Raw genomic sequence first — 24,337 nt, 5'->3', positions numbered from 1 at the left:
GAGTTACACATGGAATAAAACAAACGTACAGTCAATAACACAATAGTTGAGTTACAGCGACAGACCATGAAGAAATGTCTGAACCCGAATTCTAAATACAAGTGTATTTAATGACTTTGTCAAATGAATGGATGTACATATAAGGGCATAAAGCTTCACTTACAAGGCGTTAACAAGCATTACAAGGCATTATTCTAAGCATGGTCGGAGAGAGCTGAAGAATGCCAGGGCCCAGAGGTCACGGGAGAGATGAAGAATGCCAGGGCCCAGAGGTCGGAGAGAGCTGAAGAATGCCAGGGCCCAGAGGTCACGGGAGAGATGAAGAATGCCAGGGCCCAGAGGTCGGAGAGAGCTGAAGAATGCCAGGGCCCAGAGGTCACGGGAGAGATGAAGAAACCATGGCTCGTGCCAGGGCCCAGAGGTCACGGGAGAGCTGAAGAATGCCAGGGCCCAGAGGTCACGGAGAGAGCTGAAGAATGCCAGGGCCCAGAGGTCACGGAGAGAGATGAAGAATGCCAGGGCCCAGAGGTCACGGGAGAGAGCTGAAGAATGCCAGGGCCCAGAGGTCACGGGAGAGATGAAGAAACCATGGCTCGTGCCAGGGCCCAGAGGTCACGGGAGAGCTGAAGAATGCCAGGGCCCAGAGGTCACGGGAGAGATGAAGAAACCATGGCTCGTGCCAGGGCCCAGAGGTCACGGGAGAGATGAAGAATGCCAGGGCCCAGAGGTCACGGGAGAGATGAAGAAACCATGGCTCGTGCCAGGGCCCAGAGGTCACGGGAGCGATGAAGTAACAATGGCTCGTGCCAGGGCCCAGAGGTCACGGGAGAGATGAAGTAACCATGGCTCGTGCCAGGGCCCAGAGGTCATGGGAGAGATGAAGAAACCATGGCTCGTGCCAGGGCCCAGAGGTCATGGGACAGATGAAGAAACCATGGCTCGTGCCAGGGCCCAGAGGTTATGGGAGAGATGAAGAAACCATGGCTCGTACCAGGGCCCAGAGGTCATGGGAGAGATGAAGAAACCATGGCTCGTGCCAGGGCCCAGAGGTCATGGGAGAGATGAAGAAACCATGGCTCGTGCCAGGGCCCAGAGGTTATGGGAGAGATGAAGAAACCATGGCTCGTGCCAGGGCCCAGAGGTTATGGGAGAGATGAAGAAACCATGGCTCGTACCAGGGCCCAGAGGTCATGGGAGAGATGAAGAAACCATGGCTCGTGCCAGGGCCCAGAGGTCATGGGAGAGAAAAAGAATGAGTGTTGGTTTCTCACCACAGCAAGTCAGGAACATAAGAGAAAGAACAATGAATCCAAGACACCTTCATAACATCTGAGTTGTTTGGATTCAAATTCTGACTCGTTGACCAATAGTATTACTGTAAAAGTTAACCTCAGATATCAGACCAATAGGATGTAACCTCAGCTCCTCAGAGGGGGTTGGAGAGATCAACACAGAGAATGCTGAATTCCTAAGAGAACACAGAGAATGCTGAATTCCTAAGAGAACACAGAGAATGTTGAATTCCTAAGAGAACACAGAGAATGTTGAATTCCTAAGAGAACACAGAGAATGCTGAATTCCTAAGAGAACACAGAGAATGCTGAATTCCTAAGAGAACACAGAGAATGTTGAATTCCTAAGAGAACACAGAGAATGTTGAATTCCTAAGAGAACGCAGAGAATGCTGAATTCCTAAGAGAACACAGAGAATGCTGAATTCCTAAGAGAACGCAGAGAATGCTGAATTCCTAAGAGAACGCAGAGAATGCTGAATTCCTAAGAGAACACAGAGAATGCTGAATTCCTAAGAGAACACAGAGAATGCTGAATTCCTTAGAGAACACACAGAATGCTGAATTCCTAAGAGAACACAGAGAATGCTGAATTCCTAAGAGAACACAGAGAATGCTGAATTTCTAAGAGAACACAGAGAATGCTGAATTCCTAAGAGAACACAGAGAATGCTGAATTCCTAAGAGAACACAGAGAATGCTGAAATCCTTAGAGAACGCAGAGAATGCTGAATTCCTAAGAGAACGAAGAGAATGCTGAATTCCTAAGAGAACACAGAGAATGCTGAATTCCTTAGAGAACACAGAGAATGATAGTCTTGCATCCAGTTGATAAGAAGAGTCCCTTCAGGGACTGCCCTACATCATGACCACCTGACTGTCTGAAAGTGGGGGTGCAATTGTCTTTAAAAATTATAATATAATTAAAACATTTTAAATGTATTAATTTTAAACCATATTTCTGAACAGAACACACCTATTTTTCTTAGGTTCTGCCACTAATTATGTTGAACTCGAGTACTCAAATAATAAAAAATGTAATGGTGCCTTTATCTAGGCCTATAAGCCAACAGAGCTCAACAATGCCTAATGTATCATAACCATCACAGATAACAAATCATAAAAATCGCTACATTTCCTCATATATAAAGTGCCTTCAAAAAAAATATTCACACCCCTGGACTTCCTCCACATTTTGTTGTGTTAAGCCTGAATTTAAAAAATGGATTAAATTCAGATGTTGTCATCACTGACCTACACACAATACCGCATAATGTTGAAGTGGAATTTCACCCATTAATTTTGAATGAAAAGCTGAAATGTCTCGAGTAAAGAAGTACACAAACCCCTTGTTATTACAAGTCTAAATAAGGTCAAGGAGTAAAACTTTGCTTAACAAGTCACATAATAAGTTGCAATTTCAAGCACAAAGACGAGGGAGCTTTTCCAATGCCTTGTAAAACACGTAGGCCTATGGACCAGCAGAGTCAACATGTAGGCCTACGGACCAGCAGAGTCAACACGTAGGCCTACGGACCAGCAGAGTCAACATGTAGGACTACAGAACACTAGAGTCAACATGTAGGCCTACGGACCAGCAGAGTCAACATGTAGACCTACGGACCAGCAGAGTCAACATGTAGGACTACAGAACACTAGAGTCAACATGTAGGCCTACGGACCAGCAGAGTCAACATGTAGACCTACGGACCAGCAGAGTCAACATGTAGGACTATGGACCAGCAGAGTCAACATGTAGGACTATGGACCACTAGAGTCAACATGTAGGACTATGGACCACTAGAGTCAACATGTAGGACTATGGACCAGCAGAGTCAACATGTAGGACTATGGACCAGCAGAGTCAACATGTAGGACTATGGACCACTAGAGTCAACATGTAGGACTATGGACCACTAGAGTCAACATGTAGGACTATGGACCACTAGAGTCAACATGTAGGACTATGGACCACTAGAGTCAACATGTAGGACTATGGACCACTAGAGTCAACATGTAGGACTATGGACCACTAGAGTCAACATGTAGGACTATGGACCACTAGAGTCAACATGTAGGACTATGGACCAGCAGAGTCAACATGTAGGACTATGGACCACTAGAGTCAACATGTAGGACTATGGACCACTAGAGTCAACATGTAGGACTATGGACCACTAGAGTCAACATGTAGGACTATGGACCACTAGAGTCAACATGTAGGACTATGGACCAGCAGAGTCAACATGTAGGACTATGGACCACTAGAGTCAACATGTAGGACTATGGACCACTAGAGTCAACATGTAGGACTACGGACCACTAGAGTCAACATGTAGGACTACGGACCACTAGAGTCAACATGTAGGACTACGGACCACTAGAGTCAACATGTAGGACTACGGACCAGCAGAGTCAACATGTAGGACTATGGACCACTAGAGTCAACATGTAGGACTATGGACCACTAGAGTCAACATGTAGGACTATGGACCACTAGAGTCAACATGTAGGACTATGGACCAGCATAGTCAACATGTAGGACTACGGACCACTAGAGTCAACATGTAGGACTACGGACCACTAGAGTCAACATGTAGGACTACGGACCACTAGAGTCAACATGTAGGACTACGGACCACTAGAGTCAACATGTAGGACTACGGACCACTAGAGTCAACATGTAGGACTATGGACCAGCAGAGTCAACATGTAGGACTATGGACCACTAGAGTCAACATGTAGGACTACGGACCACTAGAGTCAACATGTAGGACTACGGACCACTAGAGTCAACATGTAGGACTATGGACCACTAGAGTCAACATGTAGGACTATGGACCACTAGAGTCAACATGTAGGACTATGGACCACTAGAGTCAACATGTAGGACTACGGACCACTAGAGTCAACATGTAGGACTATGGACCACTAGAGTCAACATGTAGGACTATGGACCAGCAGAGTCAACATGTAGGACTATGGACCACTAGAGTCAACATGTAGGACTATGGACCACTAGAGTCAACATGTAGGACTATGGACCACTAGAGTCAACATGTAGGACTATGGACCACTAGAGTCAACATGTAGGACTATGGACCAGCAGAGTCAACATGTAGGACTATGGACCACTAGAGTCAACATGTAGGACTATGGACCACTAGAGTCAACATGTAGGACTATGGACCACTAGAGTCAACATGTAGGACTATGGACCACTAGAGTCAACATGTAGGACTATGGACCACTAGAGTCAACATGTAGGACTATGGACCACTAGAGTCAACATGTAGGACTATGGACCACTAGAGTCAACATGTAGGACTATGGACCACTAGAGTCAACATGTAGGACTATGGACCACTAGAGTCAACATGTAGGACTATGGACCACTAGAGTCAACATGTAGGACTATGGACCACTAGAGTCAACATGTAGGACTATGGACCACTAGAGTCAACATGTAGGACTATGGACTACTAGAGTCAACATGTAGGACTATGGACCACTAGAGTCAACATGTAGGACTATGGACCACTAGAGTCAACATGTAGGACTATGGACCACTAGAGTCAACATGTAGGACTATGGACCACTAGAGTCAACATGTAGGACTATGGACCACTAGAGTCAACATGTAGGACTATGGAACACTGGAGACGAAGCGAATTAACGTTGGCTTCAAGAAAAAAATTAACATTTTTTTTCTGAGCACATTCCACCAAATAATTTTCCTGCATTTAAATATATTAAAAAAGTGACAAGGGTAGAAATGGCTTATTTGGTCGAGATATTACTTACCAAAGCAGAGACGTTTTATCGAGGTACAAATATCCTGTGCTTTTAAATTTTTTCATTGCCAGTAGGCGTATACAGGCGACATCGTAACCGCGAAGCGCATATCGGGGCTCAGCCAGGACTGTTACTTTAGTAACTGAATGAAAACATTTTAAATAATGTGATTTAACCGATTGATGTAGGGGTAAAATAGATAGCAAAAGAAATGCTAAAATTATGTTTTATAGTTTTTATATACAGATTTAATCATGTAGTATTTAGGTCTAGTGAATATTTCTCAGTATCTACTTGAGAGCTAGTCATCGACGGCCCCCGAGCTACCAGACACACAGTTTTCTACTGTGGTACAACCTTTGGTAAGCTGATGGAAGGCTACTCTTGAGTCAATGGGAGAATCTCAAATGCATTCTCAAAACCCATTGGATGTGAAAGCCAGAGGTCCCTTTCTTCTGACCTTTCTCCTCAAAATCAAAGGTTTTGAGAAGGAAGTGAGGAGAGAGGACGTGAGCAAATTGAGATTCTCACACTGACTCAACAGTAGCCTTCCAGAGGCTGTGGACACAGAGAAACCGCAGCCCGTAACTCATCATGGTTCGGCAAAGTGAAATATAAATTTGTCAGAGTAGCAATCCTGTGGGAACTGTTAACAGACAAGATGGCGGTTGTTCTCCACAGTAATGGTTAGGCCAGGGGCTAATGTCAACTCCACTGTTGTTACGATGAAAACACTCTTATCTGACTTTAACCGTTTGACTCATTTATCCTCTCTACGGTCTAGAAACCCCCCCCTCATGTCCACAGTCATAACCAACCACCGTCTACAGAGGACCACTGCCACTAGTATCGATGGCCGACAATCGATTACAAATAACAGCATAGAATTAAACGTCTCTCTGAGCGTGTGATGAACTCAAAAGAAGTGTACTACGTAGAGGATAAAGAAGTGTACTACGTAGAGGATAGAGGATAAAGAAGTGTACTACGTAGAGGATAAAGAAGTGTACTACGTAGAGGATAAAGAAGTGTACTACGTAGAGGATAGAGGATAAAGAAGTGTACTACGTAGAGGATAGAGGATAAAGAAGTGTACTACGTAGAGGATAGAGAATAAAGAAGTGTACTACGTAGAGGATAAAGAAGTGTACTACGTAGAGGATAGAGAATAAAGAAGTATACTACGTAGAGGATAAAGAAGTGTACTACGTAGAGGATAAAGAAGTGTACTACGTAGAGGATAAAGAAGTATACTACGTAGAGGAGAGAATAAAGAAGTATACTACGTAGAGGATAAAGAATAAAGAAGTGTACTACGTAGAGGATAGAGAATAAAGAAGTATACTACGTAGAGGATAGAGAATAAAGAAGTGTACTACGTAGAGGATAGAGAATAAAGAAGTGTACTACGTAGAGGATAGAGGATAAAGAAGTATACTACGTAGAGGATAGAGGATAAAGAAGTGTACTACGTAGAGGATAAAGAAGTGTACTACGTAGAGGATAAAGAAGTGTACTACGTAGAGGATAAAGAAGTGTACTACGTAGAGGATAGAGAATAAAGAAGTGTACTACGTAGAGGATAAAGAAGTGTACTACGTAGAGGATAGAGGATAAAGAAGTGTACTACGTAGAGGATAGAGAATAAAGAAGTGTACTACGTAGAGGATAAAGAAGTGTACTACGTAGAGGATAAAGAAGTATACTACGTAGAGGATAAAGAAGTATACTACGTAGAGGATAAAGAAGTGTACTACGTAGAGGATAAAGAAGTATACTACGTAGAGGATAAAGAAGTGTACTACGTAGAGGATAAAGAAGTATACTACGTAGAGGATAAAGAAGTGTACTACGTAGAGGATAAAGAAGTGTACTACGTAGAGGATAAAGAATAAAGAAGTATACTACGTAGAGGATAAAGAAGTGTACTACGTAGAGGATAGAGAATAAAGAAGTGTACTACGTAGAGGATAAAGAAGTGTACTACGTAGAGGATAGAGAATAAAGAAGTGTACTACGTAGAGGATAAAGAAGTATACTACGTAGAGGATAGAGGATAAAGAAGTGTACTACGTAGAGGATAGAGAATAAAGAAGTGTACTACGTAGAGGATAGAGAATAAAGAAGTGTACTACGTAGAGGATAAAGAAGTGTACTACGTAGAGGATAGAGAATAAAGAAGTGTACTACGTAGAGGATAGAGAATAAAGAAGTGTACTACGTAGAGGATAAAGAAGTGTACTACGTAGAGGATAGAGAATAAAGAAGTGTACTACGTAGAGGATAAAGAATAAAGAAGTGTACTACGTAGAGGATAGAGGATAAAGAAGTGTACTACGTAGAGGATAAAGAAGTGTACTACGTAGAGGATAAAGAAGTGTACTACGTAGAGGATAAAGAAGTGTACTACGTAGAGGATAAAGAAGTGTACTACGTAGAGAATAAAGAAGTGTACTACGTAGAGGATAAAGAAGTGTACTACGTAGAGGATAAAGAAGTGTACTACGTAGAGAATAAAGAAGTGTACTACGTAGAGGATAAAGAAGTGTACTACGTAGAGGATAGAGAATAAAGAAGTGTACTACGTAGAGGATAAAGAAGTGTACTACGTAGAGGATAAAGAATAAAGAAGTGTACTACGTAGAGGATAGAGGATAAAGAAGTGTACTACGTAGAGGATAAAGAAGTGTACTACGTAGAGGATAAAGAAGTGTACTACGTAGAGGATAGAGAATAAAGAAGTGTACTACGTAGAGGATAAAGAAGTGTACTACGTAGAGAATAAAGAAGTGTACTACGTAGAGGATAAAGAAGTGTACTACGTAGAGGATAAAGAATAAAGAAGTGTACTACGTAGAGGATAAAGAAGTGTACTACGTAGAGAATAAAGAAGTGTACTACGTAGAGGATAAAGGATAAAGAAGTGTACTACGTAGAGGATAAAGAAGTGTACTACGTAGAGGATAAAGAAGTGTACTACGTAGAGGATAGAGAATGAAGAAGTGTACTACGTAGAGGATAAAGAAGTGTACTACGTAGAGGATAGAGGATAAAGAAGTGTACTACGTAGAGGATAGAGAATAAAGAAGTATACTACGTAGAGGATAGAGGATAAAGAAGTGTACTACGTAGAGGATAAAGAAGTGTACTACGTAGAGGATAAAGAAGTGTACTACGTAGAGGATAGAGAATAAAGAAGTGTACTACGTAGAGGATAGAGGATAAAGAAGTGTACTACGTAGAGGATAAAGAAGTGTACTACGTAGAGGATAGAGAATAAAGAAGTGTACTACGTAGAGGATAAAGAAGTGTACTACGTAGAGGATAGAGAATAAAGAAGTGTACTACGTAGAGGATAGAGGATAAAGAAGTGTACTACGTAGAGGATAGAGGATAAAGAAGTGTACTACGTAGAGAATAAAGAAGTGTACTACGTAGAGGATAGAGGATAAAGAAGTGTACTACGTAGAGGATAAAGAAGTGTACTACGTAGAGAATAAAGAAGTGTACTACGTAGAGGATAAAGAAGTGTACTACGTAGAGGATAAAGGATAAAGAAGTGTACTACGTAGAGGATAAAGGATAAAGAAGTGTACTACGTAGAGGATAGAGGATAAAGAAGTGTACTACGTAGAGAATAAAGAAGTATACTACGTAGAGGATAGAGAATAAAGAAGTGTACTACGTAGAGGATAGAGGATAAAGAAGTATACTACGTAGAGGATAGAGAATAAAGAAGTGTACTACGTAGAGGATAAAGAAGTGTACTACGTAGAGGATAAAGAAGTGTACTACGTAGAGGATAAAGAAGTGTACTACGTAGAGGATAAAGAAGTATACTACGTAGAGGATAAAGAAGTGTACTACGTAGAGGATAAAGAAGTATACTACGTAGAGGATAGAGAATAAAGAAGTGTACTACGTAGAGGATAAAGAAGTGTACTACGTAGAGGATAGAGAATAAAGAAGTGTACTACGTAGAGGATAAAGAAGTGTACTACGTAGAGGATAGAGAATAAAGAAGTGTACTACGTAGAGGATAGAGAATAAAGAAGTGTACTACGTAGAGGATAAAGAAGTGTACTACGTAGAGGATAAAGAAGTGTACTACGTAGAGGATAAAGGATAAAGAAGTGTACTACGTAGAGAATAAAGAAGTGTACTACGTAGAGGATAGAGAATAAAGAAGTGTACTACGTAGAGGATAGAGAATAAAGAAGTGTACTACGTAGAGGATAAAGAAGTGTACTACGTAGAGGATAAAGAAGTGTACTACGTAGAGGATAGAGGATAAAGAAGTATACTACGTAGAGGATAGAGAATAAAGAAGTGTACTACGTAGAGGATAGAGAATAAAGAAGTGTACTACGTAGAGGATAAAGAAGTATACTACGTAGAGGATAGAGAATAAAGAAGTATACTACGTAGAGGATAGAGAATAAAGAAGTGTACTACGTAGAGGATAAAGAAGTGTACTACGTAGAGGATAAAGAAGTGTACTACGTAGAGGATAAAGAAGTGTACTACGTAGAGGATAAAGAAGTATACTACGTAGAGGATAAAGAAGTGTACTACGTAGAGGATAAAGAAGTATACTACGTAGAGGATAGAGAATAAAGAAGTGTACTACGTAGAGGATAAAGAAGTGTACTACGTAGAGGATAGAGGATAAAGAAGTATACTACGTAGAGGATAGAGAATAAAGAAGTGTACTACGTAGAGGATAGAGAATAAAGAAGTGTACTACGTAGAGGATAAAGAAGTGTACTACGTAGAGGATAAAGAAGTGTACTACGTAGAGGATAGAGGATAAAGAAGTGTACTACGTAGAGGATAGAGGATAAAGAAGTGTACTACGTAGAGGATAAAGAAGTGTACTACGTAGAGGATAGAGGATAAAGAAGTGTACTACGTAGAGGATAGAGGATAAAGAAGTGTACTACGTAGAGGATAGAGAATAAAGAAGTGTACTACGTAGAGGATAGAGAATAAAGAAGTGTACTACGTAGAGGATAGAGAATAAAGAAGTGTACTACGTAGAGGATAGAGAATAAAGAAGTGTACTACGTAGAGGATAGGAAGCCATTTGAGACACAAGTAAAAAATGACAGTATGATGAAGAATGCTGTGAAAATGACAGTATGATGAAGAACGCTGGGAAAATGACAGTATGATGAAGAACGCTGGGAAAATGACAGTATGATGAAGAACGCTGGGAAAATGACAGTATGATGAAGAACGCTGGGAAAATGACAGTATGATGAAGAACGCTGTGAAAATGACAGTATGATGAAGAACGCTGGGAAAATGACAGTATGATGAAGAACGCTGGGAAAATGACAGTATGATGAAGAACGCTGGGAAAATGACAGTATGATGAAGAACGCTGGGAAAATGACAGTATGATGAAGAACGCTGGGAAAATGACAGTATGATGAAGAACGCTGGGAAAATGACAGTATGATGAAGAACGCTGTGAAAATGACAGTATGATGAAGAACGCTGGGAAAATGACAGTATGATGAAGAACGCTGGGAAAATGACAGTATGATGAAGAACGCTGGGAAAATGAAGAGTCTCCGTATCAATGTAGTTCGCTGCAAGTTGTCGTAGAGAAATAACACACACACACACACACACACACACACACACTATTAAACCTTCATATAATGTATAGCACTAAGTAGTAGCTAAGTAGTAGCTAAGTAGTTGCTAAGTAGTAGCTTTCTAGAAACTGGTACCCTGATACAGAACTACATGCTGTTGAAATCCTTCAGAAAATTTTACATTTCATGGAATATTATTTAACTAGGCAAGTCAGTTAAGAACAAATTCTTATTTACAATGAAGGCCTACCGGGGAACAGTGGGTTAACTGCTGTGTTCAGGGAGGCAGAAAGACACATTTATACCTTGTCAGCACGGGGGATTCGAACTAGCAACCTTTCGGTAAACTGGCCCAACGCTCTAACCACTAGGCTACCTGCCCAACGCTCTAACCACTAGGCTACCTGCCCAACGCTCTAACCACTAGGCTACCTGCCCAACGCTCTAACCACTAGGCTACCTGCCCAACGCTCTAACCACTAGGCTACCTGCCCAACGCTCTAACCACTAGGCTACCTGCCCAACGCTCTAACCACTAGGCTACCTGCCCAACGCTCTAACCACTAGGCTACCTGCCCAACGCTCTAACCACTAGGCTACCTGCCCAACGCTCTAACCACTAGGCTACCTGCCCAACGCTCTAACCACTAGGCTACCTGCCCAACGCTCTAACCACTAGGCTACCTGCCCAACGCTCTAACCACTAGGCTACCTGCCCAACGCTCTAACCACTAGGCTACCTGCCCAACGCTCTAACCACTAGGCTACCTGCCCAACGCTCTAACCACTAGGCTACCTGCCCAACGCTCTAACCACTAGGCTACCTGCCCAACGCTCTAACCACTAGGCTCCCTGCCCAACGCTCTAACCACTAGGCTACCTGCCCAACGCTCTAACCACTAGGCTCCCTGCCCAACGCTCTAACCACTAGGCTACCTGTCCAACGCTCTAACCACTAGGTTACCATGCCGAGCCCTCCTTTGAAGTGATCGCCTATCTGAACGTGCTGGGTCGGTAGAAGTAATATAACGGTAACCGTGGCTACCACCTGTCCTAATCATTTACAGATGTATGCTTAGCTCAATGCAACAAGGAAGGAAGGATGATTTTCTAACGTATTGTAACAGAGTCCCTAGTGTTAGAGACTGGAGGAACTAGTAGTGGAGCCCTACAGTCCAGATTTTAGTCCACTCCCTGTTTCAGTAGGATGTCTAACGTATTGTAACAGAGTCCCTAGTGTTAGAGACTGGAGGAACTAGTAGTGGAGCCCTACAGTCCAGGTTTTAGTCCACTCCCTGTTTCAGTAGGATGTCTAACGTATTGTAACAGAGTCCCTAGTGTTAGAGACTGGAGGAACTAGTAGTGGAGCCCTACAGTCCAGGTTTTAGTCCACTCCCTGTTTCAGTAGGATTTCTTCTGTTTGGTGTCTAATGAACTGCCTTTATAGGTGTCGGTGTCCTGCTATAGAACTACAGCGGTAGAGAGTGAAGGAGGCTTGTAGCTCAGTCTCAGGGTGGAACGCTCCTGTGACGTGTCTAACAGATGGTTCCTAGCAGGGGCAGATGGGACAGAGAGACACACAACACTCTCTCCCCCCCCATCCTGGGCACAGAGAGCAGGGAATAGCTGCTACCACATAGGCTTCATACAACTAAACAAACGTGCTTTACACAACTAAAAAGGTGTTTTATACAGTTAAAAGGTGTTTTATATAGTTAAAAAGGTGTTTTATACAACTAAAAGGTGTTTTATACAACTAAAAGGTGTTTTATACAACTAAAAGGTGTTTTATATAGTTAAAAGGTGTTTTATATAGTTAAAAGGTGTTTTATATAGTTAAAAGGTGTCTTATACAACTAAAAGGTGTTTTATATAGTTAAAAGGTGTTTTATATAGTTAAAAGGTGTTTTATACAACTAAAAGGTGTTTTATACAACTAAAAGGTGTTTTATACAACTAAAAGGTGTTTTATATAGTTAAAAGGTGTTTTATATAGTTAAAAGGTGCTTTATACAACTAAAAGGTGTTTTATACAACTAAAAGGTGCTCCACACAGCATAACCATAGCGGTGAATAACTCCCATGTGAAAAGCCATTGAAAACAAAGAGGGGAAAACAATCCCCATTTCTAATACTTGACAAGTCATCTTTTAAAAACAATCCCCATTTCTAATACTTGACAAGTCATCTTTTAAAAACAATCCCCATTTCTAATACTTGACAAGTCATCTTTTAAAAACAATCCCCATTTCTAATACTTGACAAGTCATCTTTTAAAAACAACCCCCATTTCTAATACTTGACAAGTCATCTTTTAAAAACGAACCGCTTAATTTAATCACTTTTTTATTTTTTTTAAAGAATGTTTTCGTCTGTCTGTGCTTTGTTTGGGTGCAACTCGCTGCCACCATTTTGTCCTTAAGGGGATAATAAAAACCAACTGAATGTCATTTCCAAGTCGTCACGGTAACCTAAATGCTACTATCTCATCTGACTGGCTGTTGCTGGATAAATAAAAAAGTTTAAACAAACGGTTAGATAAAATACATTGAATTAGCGGTGAAACCAAAACAGGCTGTTTGTTGCTGGGTCCAGATAAAAGACATTCAGGACGACGCGTAAGGTTACGCAACAAAACTGCAGGAACACTCACCAGTGAGCCGACTGGGTACTGCAGGAACACTCACCAGTGAGCCGACTGGGTAATCTATGATAGAACACTCACCAGTGAGCCGACTGGGTACTGCAGGAACACTCACCAGTGAGCCGACTGGGTAATCTATGATAGAACACTCACCAGTGAGCCGACTGGGTACTGCAGGAACACTCACCAGTGAGCCGACTGGGTAATCTATGATAGAACACTCACCAGTGAGCCGACTGGGTACTGCAGGAACACTCACCAGTGAGCCGACTGGGTAATCTATGATAGAACACTCACCAGTGAGCCGACTGGGTACTGCAGGAACACTCACCAGTGAGCCGACTGGGTAATCTATGATAGAACACTCACCAGTGTCCTGCCTGGGTAATCTATGATAGGACACTCACCAGTGAGCCGACTGGGTAATCTATGATAGGACACTCACCAGTGTTCTGACTGGGTAATCTATGATAGAACACTCACCAGTGTCCTGCCTGGGTAATCTATGATAGAACACTCACCAGTGTCCTGCCTGGGTAATCTATGATAGGACACTCACCAGTGTCCTGCCTGGGTAATCTATGATAGGACACTCACCAGTGTTCTGCCTGGGTAATTTATGATAGAACCCTCACCAGTGTCCTGCCTGGGTAATCTAAGATAGAACACTCACCAGTGTCCTGCCTGGGTAATCTATGATAGAACCCTCACCAGTGTGCAGACTGGGTAATCTATGATAGAACCCTCACCAGTGTCCTGCCTGGGTAATCTAAGATAGAACACTCACCAGTGTCCTGCCTGGGTAATCTATGATAGGACACTCACCAGTGTCCTGCCTGGGTAATCTATGATAGAACACTCACCAGTGTCCTGCCTGGATAATCTATGATAGAACCCTCACCAGTGTCCTGCCTGGGTAATCTATGATAGAACACTCACCAGTGTCCTGCTTGGATAATCTATGATAGAACCCTCACCAGTGTCCTGCCTGGATAATCTATGATAGAACACTCACCAGTGTCCTGCCTGGGTAATCTATGATAGAACACAACTTGATTTCAGCAGCAGGTCCTTTTTTTCCTCCAAAACAGATGTATTATTTGACTAAAAACATTCATTTCAGACCTTGCTTACATTTGTATACGATCACATATAAACGAATACGTGGACACCCTTTCAAATTAGTGGATTCGGCTATTTCAGTCATACCCGTTGCTGACAGGTGTATAAAAAATAAAAAAAATCGAGCACACCGCCATGCAATCTCCATAGACAAACATTGGCAGTAGAATGGCTTTACTGAAGAGCCCAGTGACTTTCAACGTGGCACCGTCATAGGATGCCGCCTTTCCAACAAGTCAGTTCGTCACATTTCTGCCCTGCTAGAGCTGCCCCCGGTAAACTGTAAGTGCTGTTATTGTGAAGTGGACACGTCTAGGAGCAACAACGGCTCAGCCTCGAAGTGGTAGGCCACACAACCTCAGAGAATGGGACCGCCGAGTGCTGAAGCGCGTAAAAATCATCTGTCCTCAGTCGCAACACTCACTACCAAGTTCCAAACTGCCTCTGGAAGCAACGTCAGCAAAATAACTGTTTGTCGGAAGTTTCATGAAATGAGTTTCCGTGGCCAAGCAAGCCGCACACAAGCCTAAGATCACCATTCGCAACGCCAAGCGTCGGCTGGAGTGGTGTAAAGCTCCAATGGAGTAAAGCTGGACTCTTGGAGCAGTGGAAACGCGTTCTCTGGAGTGATGAATCACCCTTCACCATCTGGCAATCCGACGGACAAATTTCAGCGTGACAATGCCCCCCCCCTCCCCCCGTGCACTAAACAGAAATGGTTTTGTCGAGATCGGTGACTGGCCTGCACAGAGCCCTGACCTCAACCCCATCGAACACATTTGGGCTGAATTGGAACGTGAACCGCGAGCCAGGCCTCTCAGCAATGTTCCAACATGAGTAGGGGTTCTAAAACTTTTTTAGTGTATATTGTTTCTTTTGCTCAGAAAACTTGGGACAGACAAATAAAATCAAATAAAATCACGTTATGAAACCTTTACCTTTATTTAACTAGGCAAGTCAGTTAAGAACAAATTCTTATTTTCAATGACGGCCTAGGAACAGTGGGTTAGGTGTAATAGCCTGTTCAGGGGCAGGATGACAGATTTGTACCTTGTCAGCTCTGGGATTTGAACTTGCAACCTTCCGGTTACTAGTCCAACACTCTAACCACTAGGCTACCCTGCCAGCCCCTATAACCCCATCACACAGAGGGAAGCACATTTTCAGTCTCTTTGTTAAATATATATATTTTCTCCCCCAGGTTCTTTCCCCAGTTTTCCATATTTCAGGTTATTAGACAGATTTCAGATGACTTCATACAGTTAGATGGGCCAGAGGGTCAGGTAACACTGAGACGTACGAGTCATGTCCTCACCTGATGAGACGTGTCATGGCGTGCCTGGCGGCGTAGTGCAGAGGAGTGTTGTGCTGGTAGGGTTCGCCATATGAAGTGTTGGGGTCCAGGCTCTCTTTAAACTGGGGGCTCCCCTCATACAGCTGATAGGCCAGACCCTCGTCACCGTTGATCAGAGCCTTGCGGAATTTAGTGGCTGTGTTCCCCATCGCCCCTCAGACTCTACCAGGAGGAGCTTCAACCTGAAGGCGTTTGGTGATATTTCAACCTGACCAACTGCAGAAGGACAGCATATTGATGCCCCTGAGGGCAGACAGAGAGGATAGAGAGGAAATTACAGACAACGAAATGGAACTGGGCCTAAGGACAGACAGAGAGGAAATTACAGCCAAAGAAATGGAACTGGGCCTAAGGACAGACAGAGAGGAAATTACAGCCAAAGAAATGGAACTGGGCCTAAGGACAAACAGAGAGGAAATTACAGCCAAAGAAATGGAACTGGGCCTAAGGACAGACCTAGAGGATAGAGAGGAAATTACAGCCAAAGAAATGGAACTGGGCCTAAGGACAGACCTAGAGGATAGAGAGGAAATTACAGCCAAAGAAATGGAAATGGGCCTAAGGACAGACAGAGAGGATAGAGAGGAAATTACAGCCAAAGAAATAGAACTGGGCCTAAGGACAGACAGAGAGGATAGACAGGAAATTACAGCCAAAGAAATAGAACTGGGCCTAAGGACAGACAGAGAGGATAGAGAGGAAATTACAGACAAAGAAATAGAACTGGGCCTAAGGACAGACAGAGAGGAAATTACAGCCAAAGAAATGGAACTGGGCCTAAGGACAGACAGAGAGGACAGAGAGGAAATTACAGACAAAGAAACAATTCAGGAGGGTGTAATGTATTGAATCACATTCAGGAGGGTGTAATGTATTGAATCACATTCAGGAGGGTGTAATGTATTGAATCACATTCAGGAGGGTGTAATGTATTGAATCACATTCAGGAGGGTGTAATGTATTGAATCACATTCAGGAGGGTGTAATGTATTGAATCACATTCAGGAGGGTGTAATGTATTGAATCACATTCAGGAGGGTGTAATGTATTGAATCACATTCAGGAGGGTGTAATGTATTGAATAACATTCAGGAGGGTGTAATGTATTGAATCACATTCAGGAGGGTGTAATGTATTGAATCACATTCAGGAGGGTGTAATGTATTGAATCACATTCAGGAGGGTGTAATGTATTGAATCACATTCAGGAGGGTGTAATGTATTGAATCACATTCAGGAGGGTGTAATGTATTGAATCACATTCAGGAGGGTGTAATGTATTGAATCACATTCAGGAGGGTGTAATGTATTGAATCACATTCAGGAGGGTGTAATGTATTGAATCACATTCAGGAGGGTGTAATGTACTGAATAACATTCAGGAGGGTGTAATGTATTGAATCACATTCAGGAGGGTGTAATGTATTGAATCACATTCAGGAGGGTGTAATGTATTGAATCACATTCAGGAGGGTGTAATGTATTGAATCACATTCAGGAGGGTGTAATGTATTGAATCACATTCAGGAGGGTGTAATGTATTGAATCACATTCAGGAGGGTGTAATGTATTGAATCACATTCAGGAGGGTGTAATGTACTGAATCACATTCAGGAGGGTGTAATGTACTGAATCACATTCAGGAGGGTGTAATGTATTGAATCACATTCAGGAGGGTGTAATGTATTGAATCACATTCAGGAGGGTGTAATGTATTGAATCACATTCAGGAGGGTGTAATGTATTGAATCACATTCAGGAGGGTGTAATGTATTGAATAACATTCAGGAGGGTGTAATGTATTGAATCACATTCAGGAGGGTGTAATGTATTGAATCACATTCAGGAGGGTGTAATGTACTGAATCACATTCAGGAGGGTGTAATGTATTGAATCACATTCAGGAGGGTGTAATGTATTGAATCACATTCAGGAGGGTGTAATGTATTGAATCACATTCAGGAGGGTGTAATGTATTGAATAACATTCAGGAGGGTGTAATGTACTGAATCACATTCAGGAGGGTGTAATGTACTGAATCACATTCAGGAGGGTGTAATGTATTGAATAACATTCAGGAGGGTGTAATGTACTGAATAACATTCAGGAGGGTGTAATGTATTGAATAACATTCAGGAGGGTGTAATGTACTGAATAACATTCAGGAGGGTGTAATGTATTGAATCACATTCAGGAGGGTGTAATGTATTGAATAACATTCAGGAGGGTGTAATGTATTGAATCACATTCAGGAGGGTGTAATGTATTGAATCACATTCAGGAGGGTGTAATGTATTGAATCACATTCAGGAGGGTGTAATGTATTGAATCACATTCAGGAGGGTGTAATGTATTGAATCACATTCAGGAGGGTGTAATGTATTGAATCACATTCATTTAATCTACATGATTCCTTTACTCAGAGAGGTATATTATGTTTTAGGCTATACATTTCTGTCTTTACATTCCACAACATTGGTCTCTACTGAACGCGACCCAGATTTCAACAAGACAACAACAACAACAACAGGATGTCTCAAACCAAATATAGGTTAATCAGAAGAGAGAAAAAAAAAACTGGCTTTAGCCAAAGACTGTCACATTTCAACTGTCATTCTGATTTATCCTAACAACAAGCTTTTCTACTGACACCAAACACAACCTCGTTGAATCCTAAAAAACCAGCCTACTTACCAACAGAAACCAGGGGGAGAAGAGTAGCCTAACTGAGTAACTGCAAGCCCGAACCACAAAAGCCCAAAACTGAGGAGGAGGAGGAGGAGGAGAGGCTGCTTCCACACAAGTCCCCTTTCCACCCATACACCGTGTTGTTCTGCTAGGGCTAATGATACTTTCTGACCGTGCCACTTCATCTCATGGGGGGGACAGAGAGAGAGACAGAGCGGGGGGGAGACAGAGAGAGAGAGAGAGAGAGACAGACAGACAGACAGACAGACAGACAGACAGACAGACAGACAGAGACAGAGAGAGAGAGGCAGAGAGAGAGACAGAGAGAGAGACAGAGAGAGAGACAGAGAGAGAGAGAGAGACAGACAGACAGAGACAGAGAGAGAGAGAGAGAGACAAGACTTCCTCTAGTATCACCAGGGGCTTCCTGCTTCCCTCAGCCAACTGTCCTCACCCTGAGACCAGGGCCCAGGCCCAAATTGAATCCTATTCCCTATGTAATGCACTACTTTTGACCAGAGCCCAATGGGCCCTGGTCAAAAGTAGTGCACTACATAAGGAATAGGGTGCCATTTGGGACAAACCATAAGACCCATTGTGGACTTGGACTCCACCGATGCCATATGTTGTTATGTCGTTGTGGGCACACAGGCACAGGGCAGTGGGCACGGACAAGCTCCTACTACCATCCTGTTCTGCTCACAATAGGGACGTCTCTACAGTAGACAGAGTATAGGAGGTAGTACCCAGACAGAGTATAGGAGGTAGTACCCACACAGAGTACAGGAGGTAGTACCCAGACAGAGTATAGGAGACCGTACCCAGACAGAGTGTAGGAGACAGTACCCAGACAGAGTGTAGGAGACAGTACCCAGACAGAGTATAGGAGACCGTACCCAGACAGAGTATAGGAGACCGTACCCAGACAGAGTATAGGAGACCGTACCCAGACAGAGTATAGGAGACAGTACCCAGACAGTGTAGGAGACAGTACCCAGACAGAGTATAGGAGACAGTACCCAGACAGGCTGTAGGAGACAGTACCCAGACAGGCTGTAGGAGACCGTACCCAGACAGAGTATAGGAGACAGTACCCAGACAGAGTGTAGGAGACAGTACCCAGACAGGCTGTAGGAGACAGTACCCAGACAGGCTGTAGGAGACAGTACCCAGACAGAGTATAGGAGACAGTACCCAGACAGAGTATAGGAGACAGTACCCAGACAGTGTAGGAGACAGTACCCAGACAGAGTGTAGGAGACAGTACCCAGACAGAGTGTAGGAGACAGTACCCAGACAGAGTGTAGGAGACAGTACCCAGACAGAGTGTAGGAGACAGTACCCAGACAGAGTATAGGAGACCGTACCCAGACAGAGTATAGGAGACAGTACCCAGACAGGCTGTAGGAGACAGTACCCAGACAGAGTGTAGGAGACAGTACCCAGACAGGCTGTAGGAGACCGTACCCAGACAGAGTATAGGAGACCGTACCCAGACAGAGTATAGGAGACCGTACCCAGACAGAGTATAGGAGACCGTACCCAGACAGAGTATAGGAGACCGTACCCAGACAGAGTATAGGAGACCGTACCCAGACAGAGTATAGGAGACAGTACCCAGACAGGCTGTAGGAGACAGTACCCAGACAGGCTGTAGGAGACCGTACCCAGACAGAGTATAGGAGACCGTACCCAGACAGAGTGTAGGAGACAGTACCCAGACAGGCTGTAGGAGACAGTACCCAGACAGGCTGTAGGAGACAGTACCCAGACAGAGTGTAGGAGACAGTACCCAGACAGAGTGTAGGAGACAGTACCCAGACAGAGTATAGGAGACAGTACCCAGACAGAGTATAGGAGACCGTACCCAGACAGAGTATAGGAGACAGTACCCAGACAGGCTGTAGGAGACAGTACCCAGACAGAGTGTAGGAGACAGTACCCAGACAGGCTGTAGGAGACCGTACCCAGACAGAGTATAGGAGACCGTACCCAGACAGAGTATAGGAGACCGTACCCAGACAGAGTATAGGAGACAGTACCCAGACAGAGTATAGGAGACAGTACCCAGACAGGCTGTAGGAGACCGTACCCAGACAGGCTGTAGGAGACCGTACCCAGACAGAGTATAGGAGACCGTACCCAGACAGAGTGTAGGAGACAGTACCCAGACAGGCTGTAGGAGACAGTACCCAGACAGGCTGTAGGAGACAGTACCCAGACAGGCTGTAGGAGACAGTACCCAGACAGGCTGTAGGAGACAGTACCCAGACAGGCTGTAGGAGACAGTACCCAGACAGGGTGTAGGAGACAGTACCCAGACAGAGTGTAGGAGACAGTTCCCAGACAGAGTATAGGAGACAGTTCCCAGACAGAGTATAGGAGACAGTACCCAGACAGAGTGTAGGAGACAGTACCCAGTACCCAGACAGAGTGTAGGAGACAGTACCCAGACAGAGTGTGGGAGACAGTACCTAGACAGAGTGTGGGAGACAGTACCTAGACAGGCTGTAGGAGACAGTACCTAGACAGGCTGTAGGAGACAGTACCTAGACAGGCTGTAGGAGACAGTACCTAGACAGGCTGTAGGAGACAGTACCCAGACAGAGTGTAGGAGACAGTACCCAGACAGAGTGTAGGAGACAGTACCCAGACAGGCTGTAGGAGACAGTACCTAGACAGAGTGTAGGAGACCGTACCCAGACAGAGTATAGGAGACCGTACCCAGACAGAGTATAGGAGACCGTACCCAGACAGAGTGTAGGAGACAGTACCCAGACAGAGTGTAGGAGACAGTACCCAGACAGAGTGTCCACGTCAGTGTTATTCTCAGAGGCAACCTGGAACCCATCCCAGTCCATCTGGAAGCATAGATTCTGATTGGTCAAACCAACCATTGAACAGTCACTTCTTTTGGCTTCATTTACACACACACAGACAAATTCAGATTTTTTTTTTACTTTCTCTACACTAAATTGTTCTTTTGACCAATTAGATCACTTCTGGAAAATATTGGATGTGAAAAGATCTACTGAGATACCCAATGGGCTAGACAATTCTCTTCTCATCTTGGGGGAGAAAAAAACCTGTTTACTAACAATGTGGAAGTCAATCAATTCACCATCATCGACACAAAAGAACAAATCAAATTACAGAAATATCCTGGGCAACCGAGAAAAAACTAATTCAATACAATTTAAGGCCAAGTGGCAAACAAAAATGCAGGCAGTATGAATGGAGGTGTGAGCATGCGGGTCTGGGCAGGTGAGATGTACTCACGGTTTGTCTCTTAACACAAGTTACAATTCTTAGAAGTCCCCTAGTTTTTGTGATGCTGCATGAGATGTCCAGTTGAGTGACATCCAGGTGTGTAAACGTGACAAATCTGATTCATGAATGACAGGTTGCAGGTACCCTAGCTATTAGACCCCCCCCCCCCCCCCCACCCCACACAAGCCCCAAAACGTTTTTGCTAATTTCCTGCAATTCTACTAATTTTTCCATAAGGTGGAGGCAAATGTTTGCCATTTTTAATATAACAACTGATGATCAATGGAAATACCGACAGGGCAGAAAATACTGCCCACTATGCACATTTTGTACCAAGGCGGAAGTTAGAAATAAACACGTTTCTTGGAAACACTGGGTCACTTGATAACTTGTTGATACTAGTGTTCAATCTTTGATAAGAACGTACAACTAACATGATAGCGAGCTATTTATTATCTAAAAACTGTCAACCAAAACACTGTCCTCCTTGGCACTGCTGCCTTTTCAAAAAAGGGTGATTATATTTGCAGGTTCATCGCCTGACTGCTAGCTAATCAGTAGCAACCAAGATATTCAACAACAACAGACAATGTAACAACCAAGATATTTAACAACAATAACAACCACAGACAAAGTAGCAAGCAGGATATTCAACAACATCAGACAAAGTAGAAAGCAAGATATTCAATAACAGACAAAATAGCAACCAAGATATTCAACAACAACAACAGACAAAGTAGCAACCAAGATATTCAATAACAACAGACAAAGTAGCAACCAAGATATTCAATAACAACAGACAAAGTAGCAACCAAAGTGTCTGGTATGTTTTCTAACTAGCATGGTTGTATCTACCTAGTTAGCTTCATCATCCAAACTTTTAGTTGTTTCAACGAAAGCCAACATTTAAAAAAAAAACGTACAAATGGTACTTGCTAGGTCATTACTCATTGTTCATGTTTATAAACTAGCTGGCGAACACATATCGGTGTTTATACAGATTAGCTAGATAAATTATCGTTAGCTAGCTGGAGAAAGCTAACTAACTAGCCGACGTTAGCTAACAACTCGCAGCAGTTGACAGTGACTAGCCAGCAAATGTCATGTTTTTTTTTAAATGTTTATGACTTTAAAAATGCACTACACTTCTCTGGCTTTTCTGTGTTTTTGTTAACTAGAAAGATAAAGAAAACATTGATTAGCTAGCTAGCTTAAGTAGACTTACAAAAGAGGCTCTTGCGGTTCCCCAGAATGTTGTCCTGTTGCCAGTGACTCTCTATTCTTCTGTCAGGCAACGCTGATATTCCATAAGGCTTCTGTTGTCCTTCTAGCTGTTAGTCTGTGGGTGTAGCTGGTCATGTGTATAGTTGGATGTGTGTAGCTGGCTGTGTGTAGCTGTTAGTCTGTGTGTGGAGCTGGCAGTGTGTGTATAGTTGGCTGTGTATAGCTGGCTGTGTGTGTGTAGTTGGCTGTGTATAGCTAGCTGGCTGTGTGTAGCTGTTAGTCTGTGTGTGGAGCTGGCAGTGTGTGTATAGTTGGATGTGTATAGTTGGATGTGTGTAGCTGGCTGTGTGTAGCTGTTAGTCTGTGTGTGGAGCTGGCAGTGTGTGTATAGCTGGCTGTGTGTGTGTAGTTGGCTGTGTATAGCTAGCTGGCTGTGTGTAGCTGTTAGTCCGCGTGTGTAGTTGGCTGTGTGTGTAGCTGGCAGTGTGCACTCTGCCCTGCCTCTGTTGTTGTCAGCCACTGACGCTCAAATCACCAGACTGCCAGTTGAGTGTTATCAGGAATCAGGGCTAAACTGTAAATTGCAGGATGTTTTTTTTTTCGTTCTAGGAAGTTTGAAGTCAAATAATGATTCCTTTTTTTTTTGTCGAAGAATCTTTCAAAAATATTTTGATGTAAACAATTGCTCATTATCCTGTCTGTTTACTATAAATGAACCGGTAAACGCCTCCGCGCTTCCAGAAAGTGAATAGTACGCATTGGAAAACAAATGCGTGGTTGTCTCTTGTACAACTAGCACTTGTAACTTTCTCCCACTAGAGGGCGGCAGAGTCCATCAATTCAATGGTCATTCTTCTCTAGGTCCTGGCTTTCTTAAGCAATGATGTATCTATATATATATATATATATATATATATATATATATATATATATATATATATATATATATATATGCAAGGTAGATAAAGCGTTTTTTTATCAAAAGCAATCCCTTTTTGCATGTGAAAACACTCATTACTCCATGTGCTTAGATACAGGGCACAGACATCAGTTCAGCGTCTAGTTTGGATTTACATTTGGTTGAGTTGTCCACTAACTTGAATTCAACATGAAATGAACAAAACATCTCACCATATCATTGGATTTAGGTTAAAAAAAGGGATGATTTTTTTTTGCAAATCAAATCAATTTAAATTATGTAGAAACAATGTTGATTAAACTCGTTTTTATCCAGTGGGTAATTAGGGATGAGTCAAATATACAGAATGGAGGACAATGGGGGAGGGTCTTTCTTTTTCAATTTCAGTCAAAGGGAGGGTCTAGTATATATTTTTTTTTAATC

The 24,337-nt window shown here is 43.0% G+C and overlaps 1 protein-coding gene across 1 annotated transcript in view; it reads right to left on the bottom strand.

Moving 5' to 3' along the window:
- The window catches only part of LOC139394132 (ankyrin repeat and IBR domain-containing protein 1-like), a 58,034-nt gene extending 34,511 nt beyond the window's left edge, over window positions 1-23,523 (bottom strand). The window contains exons 1-3 of the mRNA XM_071142166.1: window positions 23,294-23,523; window positions 22,997-23,218; window positions 15,775-16,056 (exon numbers count right to left, since the gene is read on the bottom strand). Of these exons, the coding sequence (XP_070998267.1) occupies window positions 15,775-15,962 (188 nt within the window). The 5' untranslated portion in view covers window positions 15,963-16,056; window positions 22,997-23,218; window positions 23,294-23,523. The remainder of the gene's footprint in view (window positions 1-15,774; window positions 16,057-22,996; window positions 23,219-23,293) is intronic.
- Window positions 23,524-24,337: the final 814 nt, after the last annotated feature.

The sequence above is a fragment of the Oncorhynchus clarkii genome, unplaced genomic scaffold (genome assembly GCF_045791955.1).
Source record: "Oncorhynchus clarkii lewisi isolate Uvic-CL-2024 unplaced genomic scaffold, UVic_Ocla_1.0 unplaced_contig_6317_pilon_pilon, whole genome shotgun sequence".
NCBI lineage: Eukaryota > Metazoa > Chordata > Actinopteri > Salmoniformes > Salmonidae > Oncorhynchus > Oncorhynchus clarkii.
This window is presented reverse-complemented; position numbering and strand designations above follow the sequence as displayed.